General features: G+C 53.6%; 7 protein-coding genes across 11 annotated transcripts; 4 read left to right on the top strand and 3 right to left on the bottom strand.

Moving 5' to 3' along the window:
* Positions 1-378: 378 nt before the first annotated feature.
* On the top strand, positions 379-1,837 carry KVP18_002096 (uncharacterized protein; the record flags this gene model as incomplete). Of its 2 annotated transcripts, XM_067952739.1 has the most annotated exons (2): positions 379-634; positions 663-1,837. In XM_067952739.1, the coding sequence occupies 2 exons, from the start codon at positions 379-381 to the stop codon at positions 1,835-1,837; spliced, it is 1,431 nt and encodes a 476-aa protein (XP_067807156.1). The 2 variants fall into 2 exon arrangements, with proteins under 2 accessions (XP_067807156.1, XP_067807157.1); XM_067952740.1 differs by lacking the exon at positions 379-634 and having other exon boundaries at positions 665-1,837.
* Positions 1,838-1,906: 69 nt separating this feature from the next.
* Positions 1,907-4,318, top strand: KVP18_002095 (uncharacterized protein; the record flags this gene model as incomplete). 3 transcript variants are annotated; one of them, XM_067952737.1, is made up of 3 exons in its annotated part: positions 1,907-3,280; positions 3,379-3,388; positions 3,417-4,318. In XM_067952737.1, the coding sequence occupies 3 exons, from the start codon at positions 1,907-1,909 to the stop codon at positions 4,316-4,318; spliced, it is 2,286 nt and encodes a 761-aa protein (XP_067807154.1). The 3 variants fall into 3 exon arrangements, with proteins under 3 accessions (XP_067807154.1, XP_067807153.1, XP_067807155.1); XM_067952736.1 differs by lacking the exons at positions 3,379-3,388; positions 3,417-4,318 and having other exon boundaries at positions 1,907-3,292; XM_067952738.1 differs by lacking the exons at positions 1,907-3,280; positions 3,379-3,388 and having other exon boundaries at positions 3,578-4,318.
* Positions 4,319-4,488: 170 nt separating this feature from the next.
* On the bottom strand, positions 4,489-5,025 carry KVP18_002091 (uncharacterized protein; the record flags this gene model as incomplete). The annotated part of the gene is made up of 1 exon (XM_067952731.1): positions 4,489-5,025. One exon carries the CDS (start codon positions 5,023-5,025, stop codon positions 4,489-4,491), a length of 537 nt encoding a protein of 178 aa, XP_067807148.1.
* Positions 5,026-5,049: 24 nt separating this feature from the next.
* KVP18_002092 (uncharacterized protein) lies at positions 5,050-8,256 on the top strand (the record flags this gene model as incomplete). Its single annotated transcript, XM_067952732.1, has 1 exon — positions 5,050-8,256. One exon carries the CDS (start codon positions 5,050-5,052, stop codon positions 8,254-8,256), a length of 3,207 nt encoding a protein of 1,068 aa, XP_067807149.1.
* A 152-nt stretch (positions 8,257-8,408) lies between these two features.
* On the top strand, positions 8,409-10,232 carry KVP18_002093 (uncharacterized protein; the record flags this gene model as incomplete). Its single annotated transcript, XM_067952733.1, has 1 exon — positions 8,409-10,232. One exon carries the CDS (start codon positions 8,409-8,411, stop codon positions 10,230-10,232), a length of 1,824 nt encoding a protein of 607 aa, XP_067807150.1.
* Positions 10,233-10,322: 90 nt separating this feature from the next.
* On the bottom strand, positions 10,323-11,585 carry KVP18_002094 (uncharacterized protein; the record flags this gene model as incomplete). 2 transcript variants are annotated; one of them, XM_067952734.1, is made up of 1 exon in its annotated part: positions 10,323-11,585. In XM_067952734.1, the coding sequence occupies one exon, from the start codon at positions 11,583-11,585 to the stop codon at positions 10,323-10,325; it is 1,263 nt and encodes a 420-aa protein (XP_067807151.1). The 2 variants fall into 2 exon arrangements, with proteins under 2 accessions (XP_067807151.1, XP_067807152.1); XM_067952735.1 differs by having other exon boundaries at positions 10,323-11,582.
* A 277-nt stretch (positions 11,586-11,862) lies between these two features.
* Positions 11,863-12,060, bottom strand: KVP18_005161 (uncharacterized protein; the record flags this gene model as incomplete). Its single annotated transcript, XM_067949538.1, has 1 exon — positions 11,863-12,060. A coding segment is annotated over one exon (198 nt), but the record flags the coding sequence as incomplete, so codon positions are not given.
* Positions 12,061-12,087: the final 27 nt, after the last annotated feature.

Here is a 12,087-nt window from a genome sequence, read left to right as displayed (position 1 = left end):
GGTCCCCAAGAATGGCAATGTTCTCCTGTTGGCAGGAGTGGGCGAACACCACAGGTAGTAGCCCTAGAAGAAGTTTCATTAGAAGGTAGTGCTATAAAACGGAGTCTTAGCTGTTCCTTTGTGGGGTATTTTTCTTTATGTGTTGCGAGCTCGTCTATTGTACTGTCCTTACGCACGTATCTGATCTGTCTAAAAGAATTGTACAGGCTGAGGCGGGCCCCCAATGTAACATCTCAATTGAGAGTATCTTATCAAATCGTGGTGCCCTTTGTTGGGTCGTTTCACCCAAGGTGCACTATTTTCGCTGCTCGGAAGCACCTTTCAGGTAAGCGAGAACTTACTTTTCTTACGTGTGGTGAACGGAATTGACCGTTTTTGATGGTCGTGCCCCCCACGGCCTCTCTTCTGGAATCCCCTGTTTCACTCTCTGATTCATTCTCCAGGAAAGGCATCCTCAAATCCGGTTCTGCAGAGAAAAGCCTTGACGATCGACGAGTAACATTCACTGGAGTATCAAGCGACACTCCTACCTTCGGAATAAAACGTAAGAAGCTTAAACCCCTGCGCAGTTCAAAAAACCAACCAGAGCTAATGGCGCCGAAACCAAGCGTAATGAGAAGCCTCTTGCTAACAAGTGAGTGCTGACTGACTCTGAGACGCAGTGATGGCCATTGTATCGGTGGGAATGCTGTCTGCCCTCGGACTTGCGGAATGGTGGCAAGTACGTCACCGCAACGATCTACGCCCTTTAATGGATCCAATCCCAGTAGCCTGTGAGCCTTACGACGAGAACAATGACAAGATAGTCCATATCGACTGCCCTCTCAGGCGGATCCAAACGCTGTACCCTGCAGCGACGTTCTCGTGGAACGTCTCGCCCTACGTGGGGATTTTCCTGGAGACGAAGGTCGAGATGTACCAATGGAAGGCTGTTCCTGGGAGGCTGGGTGTTTGGTTTACTGGGTCCTGGTCACCCAGTCATGAAATCCGAAATCTTCCCTTCGTGTTTTCAAACGCTCACAGGAACCCAGACTACTGGCCCCACATCCCAGGGCAAGGACGGAAGTTCTCCGATACGGTCTACGTTGGCAACTTCGCCATCAACAGCACTCACCTGCAGGACTTTCGGAACATGGAGCAGTTACCGCTGCAGGACGACGGCTATTACGCTGCCAGTGCTGAGCGGCCACCGGTACAGGTTACGGGATACAACACCCACGTCGTCGATGACGCGCTATACACCGGCAGCGCTGATGACCCTGTCGTCGGCGACATTCGCATCAAGTTTTACGGCTCCACAGCCAGCCACGGTTCAGGCATTGGCCGCCAGGTCAAACGCAAAGGCCGGTACTACCTGGAGTCCTTGGAAGAGCACCAACGCGCCGTAGTGCGCGAGGGTGACTTTTCGGCCAACGAACTGATCGGTCATGTCCTTCGTGAGAGGGACGGCCCCGTTTGGCGCGTTTGGCTTCTACGGCTCTTCACCCTGGGCTGGGTTGGGGCTTTCGTAGCCCTGAGCTCTATGTTCGTTGACGTTGACAGCAGGTTGTCTGCGTTGGGGGTTGTGCTGGGGGCGCTAGGAGCGGCCGTCTTCACTACATTCGGCGTGACAGGACCCTTGTGGTGCCTGTACTCACCCGTGATCGGAGGCATTCTCGTGGCAGCGGCCTTCGTTGGCGGTTTACTCGCCATCCTGTTCTTCTCTGCGAAACAGTCGGGCCCTAGGTATCAGAGACTCGAACTGGCCTCTGACTTCAAGCAAGACTTAATACAAGCCCCCATAGGAACCGCTCCTATACGCACGCCCGAAGGCACATATGTGTTGCATCCAATCTGATCGACAGCACCAACTCAATCATTCTTAAGGTTTTTTGATTGTCAATACTCATCAATTCCTATCAATTATATGGTGCTCCCTCTGAAGGTAGCCGCGCTGTCGATAGCGTGCGTGTCAATGGCGATCTTTGGGCCATTGGAGTCTAACTGGAGTGCTTGGCAGCCAATCCTGGCCAAGCAGGGTGCATATGACGATCGCTGCAAACACGAGGCGCTGGACGAGAAGGGCATGTGCCCTAGTCAGCGGGAAGCGCTGGCCTTCCTTCCGACATTTTCCACATCCGCAGGGTTCGTCTTCGCCTTGGCCGGCGGCATTGTGAAAGACCGCTATGGCAATCGCACAGCTGTCCTTGGGGGGTGTGTACTCAAACTCGCCGGCATGATCATCTTGTCCATCAGCGGCCGAACCTTTGCTGGATGGGCCTGGGGCTTCTTCCTCTTGGGGGCTGGGGATCAGCCGATAATGATGGGCGTCGTGGATGTTGCCCACTACTTTCCGCGACACAAGGGTCTCATCATTGGAGTCGTCACTCTCTTCAGAAACATAGCAGTTCTTTTACCCTTCGGCGTCGAGCTGCTGGTGGGACGTTACCCATACACATTGGTATTACTGGGGTACTTCTATATCATGCAATTAGTTTTTCTCTTCTTTGTTTTCGGAGTGCGTAATATGGGTCAGTTTCCCAAACTGGAACTCAAATCCCCCAAGAAAAAGTCGTTGATCCACACCATAACCGACCCTGCGATGTGGTTTGTGGCTGGAAGGCCGTGGTATATCGTATATGCCTCATGCTACATGTGTATCGCCGTCATGGTAGCCTTCTACCAGACATCATCCTCATATCAGCTCGGCATGTCCATCCATAGCGCGCCCATATACTCCACGCTCACTTCTCTGGTGCTGTCGCCTTTTTTTGGACTCTTAGTTGACAATTTCGGCGTAGTGGCACTTACCGTCGGTACCGCGTTCCCTTTGAGTCTCTCCTACCTGTGTATGACGTTCAACCACGTGGGGACCGACTGGGCTGCCAACAGTATGGAACCGATTTTTCGTTCCGTCGACAGAGCTCAAGTACATATGGTTATGGCCAAACGATGGCCTGTTCAGCTCCAAGGTCGTATCGTGGGTATTTGTTTTGCAGCAGGTGGGTTATTGGGAATGGCAAGCCCGCTGCTGTTGGATGTTGCAATCGCGGGTGGCATCCAGATTGTGAATTACGTCTTCTTCGCACTCTCACTGGGGGTATGTGTGGCCTTGATGCTGGTTGCTCGGCAGTATCTTCCAGACCTTCACAAGTTTGTTCAACGTTTTGCAGCCCCTGATGTGACCGTTGACTCCGCATTGAAGCTACTGGACGAGAATTTCCTGCTAGTTCACGGCCGGTATGGCTTCAAAACCGAGCTCTCCGAAATGACTGAGTCTGCAGATGAAACCAGCCACTCTGTGAGTTGCTAATTGCGCAAATGAACCTCGCCACAAACTCCTATGAGCCCAGAAGTGATTTAGAGAACGTCCAACCGAAGCGTAAAACGCGATCGCAGAAGAAGCAAGGTAAGCCTCGCAGAAAATGCCTACTCAGTTGCCGTACAACTGGCTAAGGAGAAACGACGACAGGGCCGTCCGCAAAAACGACTAACGCAGGCGTCAGCCCGAAAAGAGGCGAACGCTTTGGAGGTGGAGGCTATGACGGACCGAGAACGTCAGCGTTTCGTGTATGCTAAAAGAAGAAAGAAGACATTGATGGGTGAGTATCGCCAAGCGTTCTTCGGGATGTGTCTAAATGCTCCCGTCACCATCGCGGTTAACTGCTCTTTCGCCTTGAACAACGAAAAGGAAGTCCATAGTCTCGGTCTGCAGCTTCAGTACGCGGCCCTGGCCATCGCTAACCGTGCTGAGGAGGAGGTCGCTGCTATTGTTGACGCGCAAGTCCTGCAGGAAGACAAGGACGCCGACAACCAGAACCTAACCCCGGCTGGGCTGTCGGCGCTCAAGGCACTAATCAAGCCTAGAGCAGCCCGCCTAGCAGTGACTTCGATGACGGTTGGCTGTCCTTCCATCAGGAGCGTGCCCTTCTTTCAATCAGCAGGGTGGACGTCAGGGATCTCGTTCGATGCTCGCCCGTTTTGGGAGGTATTTGACCTTGAAACCGTTGTGGTGTTGTCTCCTGACGCATCTGAGAGCCTTGACGAGGTCGAGGAGGGTATCGTATACGTGATAGGAGGTATAGTCGACAGAACCGTGACCAAGCATCTTTCAGTAGAGCAAGCGGTTGCGTTCTCCGCCAGAACCCGAAAGTTTCCATTGGAGAAGCACACGGGTCACTCCGCAGTGCTGAACATCGATACATGCGTGAGTCTGTTGCTGCACTACCGACAACATAGGGACTGGGTGCGAGCTTTTCAAGACTGCATTCCCTCCAGGCAGAAAAGAGGCACCTCTCGGTCGGAAAAACCAGCCAAGAAGGCCAAGACGTCAGATTGACCAGAACTCAACCTTGTCGCATCCTGCAGGGTCCGAGCTCCGGAGGTGCATCAACTTGGGCAACCACTCTTCAAGGCCAGAAGCAATTCCCTCGGTGAACGTGACGTGCGACCTGATGAGTACCAAGCTGTCCAATTCCTGTGAGAAACTGTGTTAACGTCAGAAGACTCTCACGTTTTGACGAAAATACCGCCAGCCTCCAACATTATCTGTCCTCCTGCCAACGCCGCTGCCACCTCTAGCAGGGCCTCGGGGCTGGGGTGTATGCCCGTGCAGGGTATTCCGACATGGATCTTGTTGTTGGCACACTTTAATGTGCTGCGATGGCAAGTGACCAACACGGTTGCACATGTGTCGTTCATAAAGTGTAGATCAGATCTGTGAAGTAGCTCTCCGCGACCGTCTGATGCAACCCGCAGAGGCCCGCAACGCCTCTGCGTATCGTGACGTAGAGTCATGCGGGGGTTGTCCTGCATCACCGTGCGTGAGGACGTCAGCAGCACGTCGCTTTGGCTTCGTAATTGCATGACTTCACTCCACGACTCGTCAGAAGTGAAGCGAAAAGGAGAACTATCTCCCTGCTCCCAAAGGTGATTGACTGCCACCTTGGCAAAGACGGTCGTTACAGGTTTCGGGGTTGGCAACATCCTCGCCACGTCTTCAGAGCTGCAGTCTGCCCAAGGAACAGCGAGCGCCAACAACCGCATGGTTATCCTGCAAATAACTTTCCCATGAAACGAAGCCTATCGCATCCACAGCCCCCCCCTAAGCGATCATGCCCTGACGGCAAAGGCAGAACTCGAGCGGCTTGCCGCCTGTTCCTTGAGTGCTACCGTACTTTCTCCTCCTTCTGCCCTGAAGGCGTGCCGCTGCTGGGTCTTCTCATCGCCTCTCGGTTGGTGGAGCAACCCCCGAGTGATTGCGGGCCCTATTGGGCCTTTCCTTCGGCTGGAGCCGTTTCTGGTGAAGATTTCCTCACGATCATTTTGGACCTAGAGGACTTCCAACTGCGGGCTACTCCTGCGTGCTCACAACTTCCGCCTTACTTCTTACGGATTCACAGACAAACTACTGGGGGAGTTGCCAGACCAGCTTCTAAGGGGCAGTCCGTCACAGATGTCAAGCTGAATCAGGGAGGGTTTACCACAACTCTGTACATCGGCAAGCTCCAGGATCTGGAAGGCGTGGCGGATGCAATGGTAGAGACGGCGGACAAGAAACATGGCCTTGTAAAGTCCGATTGGAAGAAGTTGGAAGAGTTTGTGGTTCATCCTGAGCCATCAGACGAGTCTGACTCTTCAGAGAGCAGCAGGCCTGACACCGTCAGCGGCGTCTCCAACTTCTCTGAGGGCCACGACGAGGTGGTTAATGGCATCACTGCGATATCTCCTCGACAAGTCAAAGGCATCCGTTTCTCTCCAAAGCGAGAGGCTGTTTACAAACAGCTGCCGGTGGATTTGCAGCCCCTCCTCCCGGCGTTAAGTTCCCGCCATCCAAAAGGGTTGTACAGTCACCAGACTGATGCTATCCAGGCGCTACTGAGAGGGGAGGACGTAGTGGTCAACACCCCTACGTCCAGTGGTAAGAGCCTCATATTTGTGTTGTACGCCCTGCACTTACTCAGGTGCGAGCCGCAAAGCACCTTCATCTTGTTGTTTCCGACTAAGGCTCTTGCCAGAGACCAATTGCGTAGGCTCCAAGACTGGTCTGACGTCGGACCGATCATCCCCGTCTGTCTGGACGGTGACACACCTCCGTCAGAACGGCTCGCCGCCGCGCAGTCTGCAAATCTTGTACTTACGAATGCCGACTTCCTTCACTACACCATTCTCCCTCAGGCAAGCGGCAAGAGCAAACTAGGGGCGGTATGGAGTCGGCTGCTTTCACATCTGCGCCTTTTACTTGTTGACGAGGTGCACTACTACAAGGAGGCATTTTTTGCTAACGCATCGTTCACCATCAGGCGACTTTTAAGGATGGATGTACAAATCCTTTGCCTCAGCGCTACACTAGTCAACGCATCGCAGGTGTTTTCCGCAATCACAGCCCGTCAGGCTGTCACGGTGATCACGGCCGACGGCAGTATGAGCGGCACCAGTGCCACTGTTTTGTGGGAAACCAGCAATGAGGTGGATGACTGCGTATCACTGGTTGAAACGCTATGTTCGCAGGGATTGCGTGTCTTTCTGTTTACCACATCTAGGCACATGGTCGAGGTTCATCGAAGGGCGCTGGAAGCCGCTCTGGGTTCCCGGTTTGTCGTGTTAGGCTACCGTGGAGGCTACCTGCCTGAGCTACGCCGCGCCGTGGAGGAGGCAATCATAGCTGGCAAAGCACATGTCGTAGTGACGACAAACGCCCTCGAGTTGGGCGTGGATGTTGGCTGTCTGGACTGCGTTGTCTCTGTTGGGTTTCCGAGATCCCTGGCATCTCTTCAGCAGCAGTTCGGAAGGGCCGGTCGTGGGGCCAGACCATCCATAAGGGTATGGGTCGGACGATCATACTATCCACTGGAGGAAGCGCTGCTCTCCCGGACTGATACCATTCTTAGTGCCGCTTCCGACCTGGCGCCGTGTCCTAACCTGATCAAGCAGTGCTATCTTGTGTATCACCTTGCGTGCTGGATCCACGAAAGCGGATCTACAAGTCTGACGTTGTTCGTCGAAGGAAAGGACGTCAGTGCGGAGGGGCCCCTGTGGGATTTCCTGGGCTGTCCTCCAATCTCAAGTCTCACCGAGGTTCTCGGGAGCATGTACAGACTTGAGACCGGCGGAGTGGTGTTGGGATGCCACACGTCCGACGGAGCGATCCGGCTATTCACTTGGGCTCCGCGTTGGAAGACTGCTGCCGCTGGCCCTAGGGCGGATGAGGACAAAGTTACGGCGTATTACGCCTCCCCGCCTTACGACAATATCTTGGCTCAGGTGCGCGAGAAGAGGAGCATATCATGCCACGAACGCGTGAACTTTCGCGCCATCTACAGCGCCAACGTAATTGTGCGGACCCCTCAAGGCACCGTATTGGAGACCCTTCCCTACCTCTCATGCCTGATGGCGCTATATCCTGGCGCTATCTGGCTGCATGAGGGTCTGGAGTACAGGGCGCTGTCTCTGACACAAACGGAGGTTGTGGTCCGTAGACCCATATGCCACGTGGAAGACGTGTGCGGGGCTGTCGCTCTGACCGAGAGTAGCAAATGGCGGGATTCGTGGTGTTTCTCGTATCGGACAAAGTGCCGAGATCGCGCTGTCTACACCACCTCCGCAGTTCTGGAAGAGTGGCTTGGACGAGTTCGTGCGTCGCTAGAGGAGGGCGTAGTTAACAAGGAGGTGTTCGGGTTTCACGCCTTCGCAAAGAAAACCAATACGATAATCGATTCCAATTGCTTTTCGCAGATCTACGCTGCAACCTATCACACTGAAGCCCTCAAACTGCGACTTCCTCTGTGTGCGCTCTCCGCGGCGTCCCGTCTGTTCGATGAGCTCCCAACGCAAGCCAACGACGCCTATCTAGCTGCCAACCTCTTCTTGGTGGGCTCTAAACACGCTCTGTGTCACTTGATCATCAATACGGTAAGGAACCGTTATTGTGGCGAGGCGGTCAGGTGTCTCTGCCCCAGTTCAGAGGAATGGACTGGCAACAAGGGCCGCGCTCGCAAGCAAGAGCAGCCCGACCGAACGGTCATCGTACACGATAGCGGAGCCAGTGGCACTTGCCGGAGCCTGTATTTCGAAAGCCCCCAGCAACTTCTGCGCGAGTGTCATTCCACCCTGATGGCCTGCAACTGCAGCTACTGTGATGAGGTAGACACTGATGTGCAGCCCGACTTCGGCTGTCGCCAATGCGTACTGTGGGACGGTTGTCCTGAGAAAAACAAGATCATCTCGCGGAAGGGCGCGTTGAAGCTGGTCACCTGCTCGTTGGAATCGCCATGTTGAAACGCCGAGGGCAAGTGTGTCCAACATTCCGAAAGTGTGATTTGGTCTACAACATACCTAATATTGTTTTTGGTAATATATCAATAAATGCGAAATAAATAAAACACATGTTGCCGAAGTATAAAAGTATCATAAATCATATATATTTACCGATGCGAATCCGTGAAATTCCTCAAAATGACCCAGAATTTCTGCAGGCTCTCATAAACTACGGCCTCCTCAACATGCAGCACCTGACTGACCTGGCTGACATAAACCTGAAGCCAGAACATCAAGAGGCTGGCAAGGTGCAGAAGGTCGCACTGTTCGCAGACACTATGGAAACCTCGAGGTTATGTCAGGTGTCGGTATATTCTGAAGGTGGCAAACACCGCGCAGTTCTCGAGAACGTACCCGAGCGGACACTGGATGAGCAAGCGGCGATTGAAGTACTGACGCCAGGGGTGCGCGTGGTGAACGTGGAACGGAGACAGAAAGCGGTGCCAGTCGTGCAGCTGCTCCTGGACCCTCAGAGGCTTCGTGCCCTCGTTCAGGAGCTGTCCACTATACTGCCCAGCTGCTTGGATGCCGACGCCCGTCTGAAATTGTTGCGTGAAAAGAAATGTTCCGCTGGAGCTGTGTACGCCAAAGCCGTCAGTCCAAAAGGAAACCGGGATCTCAACACAAAGGCGGAGGTTGAGGCGTTCCTTGAGGAGAAGCATGAGGTCTTGGGCACGTTGGAGAAGGATGAGGTGCAAGCGAGGAAAGAGTGTGATATGGTCCATGCGCGTCTGTTCTCCGCGGCCTCGAGGTTAAGAGATATATGGTTGGCCGAGCCTGCGCTGGCTGAGATAAATCTACCGAAGTCCAAGGACTCCGCCGGTTTACTGGAGGCCTTACGTAGTCTTCTTGAAGGCCAGGTCACAAAGACATGCTCGGACATCATCATGACCCTCGATGGAGCCAGCATGCCGTCTGCGGTTTCACTGGAGTTGAGAAAGCGGATCAACACGAATGCCTGGTCACCGGAGCTCCACGTGGACGTGGCTGTGACAAAGGACGTTGTGAAGAGCGTGAAGGTGGATTTGTGGGCTGAGATGCGGAACGATTCTGGGAGTGACTGGGATGATGTAGAGCTGGTCTTGAACACCGGAAACAAGGCCGCCGTTGGATCCACCCCTGCTGAACGACGGATGGTTTTTCTCCCTCGGACACACGGAAAGTTCACAAAGACGTCATACCACCATCACGAGTCTGAAGCCAACGACTCCCCTGACTCTGAGCCCCAGCAAGACCTATCTGCTTCAAACCGCGTTACACGTGGAACCTCAGTACGAGCGGGCCAGGCTGCAAAGGTGTTTGTGGGCAGCGTGACGCTGGACAAGCCCGCCTCAACAGTTGTGTGCAATCTAGGCCGTGAGAGCTCCGCGGTTACGACTCTGATTCATGGTAGAAACGATTCGACCATCGAGTTGCCAGGTGGAGAAAGTTTCGTTCGCATCAACGGTGAGCTTGAAGCGCATGGACTCCAACAGAACTGCCCACCCAAGGCCAATTTTTTCACTACCCTTCGGAAGAGTGGAGCGGTTACAGTGGCGTCCTCTCCGACACAGTCCAAAATCACCAAGGACCAGGCAGGTTTCTGGAGCAACAAAAAGGTCGCCAGGTTCACTACTCGTTACACGTTGAAGTCCTCAGCATCATCTCCTACGATGGTAGCCACGCTGTACTCGCTGCCTAAGTCTGAGCATGTCGACAATCCCATTGTACTGATGGAGCCTAACCCCTCTAAACTGGTTTCCGTAGAGGCGGAAACTGATGAAGAAGCAGTTCTTCTCGGGCTCGCTCGCATTCAAAATTCCAGCACGTTCGTGAACACCCGAACCAACACTCTCATCAACTTTGTCAAACTCAAAGCAGGCGAGGTGAAGCATCAGCAGTTCGTCTACGCCGCTGAGCACACAGGAGTCAGCTTCAAAACGCTGATCGGAAGCTAATCAATGCTTGATGAAACCTAATAAATGAAGGTGACTTTACATTAAATCATCGTAAAGTTAATTGACATGTTATGTACAAAACAAATCTTATTAGAATGAAACGTTCTCGTCCGTATTCTTTGCGGTTCGGGTGTGTTGCGTGGATGCATCCGACGGTGATCGACCCTTGAGTGTACTGTCCAACATATTCAGACCTTGACGCAGGTCATCAATGATGTCCTGCGGGTCCTCAAGTCCGACTGATAAACGCACGAGCCCGTCCGTTATTCCAGCCTGTAGGCGTTTCTCACGCGGTACTGCGGCGTGCGTCATCGACGCTGGGTGTTGAATTAACGTCTCGCAGTCACCAAGGCTGACAGCCAAGGTGCATAGCTTGAGGTTGTTCAAAACGGTTTTGCCTGCCTCCACTCCGCCGTGTAGCTCGAAAGCCATGATGGATCCGAAATCACGCATCTGGCGGGCTGCCACTTCGTGACATGGATGCGTCTTCAATCCAGGCCAGTAGACCTGGGTAATGGCAGGGTGGTTGTTGAGGAACTCAGCGACGACCTTGGCATTCGCACAATGGCGCTCCATACGGAAGCTTAACGTCTTCATTCCTCGGATAACCATGGACGCGTCTCGGGCACCCATAGTGGCCCCAGTCATGTCCTTGAGGCCTTCAAGCCGGACCTGAAGCATGAGTTCGCTAGAACCAGCGGCGAAACCGGCAATGACGTCTCCATGGCCATTGAGAAATTTAGTTGCAGAGTGCAGTGCTACGTCAGCACCAAGTTCCAACGGCTTCTGCAGGTAGGGCGATGCGAAGGTGTTGTCAACGAGAACCAAACATCCAGGTGTCTGGTGTGCGATGTCAGAGACGGCGGCGATGTCAGCGATCTTCAAGTTGGGATTGGCTGGGGTCTCCAAGAAAACTACTTTGGTGTTAGGACGCATGGCAGCACGAACAGCATCCAGATCGGATGTATCTATGAAGGTAACATCCACTCCGAACTTGGTTAGTCCATGCGATAAGAACTTGTAAGTGCAGCCATAGATGACGGCGTCGGAGATTACGTGGTCACCGGCCTTAAGCACCGTCCAAATCACCGAAGTAATGGCTCCCATACCACTAGCGAAAGCTACCGCGCTTTCCGCTCCCTCCATCGCAGCCAACTTCCGCTCCGCAACAGCGACGGTTGGGTTGCCGAAACGACTGTAGATAAACCCGTCCTCTTCGCCGGCGAAGCGGCGCCCACCCTGCTCGGCGGATTCGAAGGAAAATGTCGACGTCGCGTACACAGGTGTAGTCAAACTACCATACCTGTCAGGCTGCGAGCCGCTGTGGATGTAGGTGGTTGCTTCGTCCATCATAATTATACTATTACTTAGTGAGTATTATTCACACTTACATGTTGCGTGGGGTGATTCACAATCAGCGGTGGGAGGGTGGCTGATTTGATACACACGCCTCACAGAAAGAGCTGACATCGAAAAAACAACTTGCCGAGTCGATCTGATCTCTCGACGACCACGACCTAGTTATCCCGCTGGTGACTCTCTGGATGAACGTTTGGCCGACCTAGTTTCACTCCAGAGATCACAAGGTTTACTCTGGACGGCATGTGCGTCCATTCATCAATGTCACGAATCAGTACTGTACAGACGCGCCGGAAAAGTCCATCTCTGGGTGCATGGCCTTGAACTTCTGCAAAATCTGCTGCTGCTGCACCTCGTCACTGGAGGGTTTGTTCTGCGCTTTCATGTTCTGGTCGAACATCATCTTCTCAACGACCTTCCTTGTTTCACCGTCAAGGTCGCTCAAGGAGGTGGTCTCGGGGACGCATGCCTGTGTGTCGATAGCCGCGTCCCCTTC

The sequence above is a fragment of a genome (genome assembly GCF_019968955.1).
Source record: "MAG: Porospora cf. gigantea A chromosome Unknown PgA_NODE_644_length_13087_cov_389.359_1001-13087, whole genome shotgun sequence".
NCBI lineage: Eukaryota > Apicomplexa > Conoidasida > Eugregarinorida > Porosporidae > Porospora > Porospora cf. gigantea A.
Note: the sequence above shows the minus strand (reverse complement) of the source record. Positions and strands in the feature narration are given on the sequence as shown.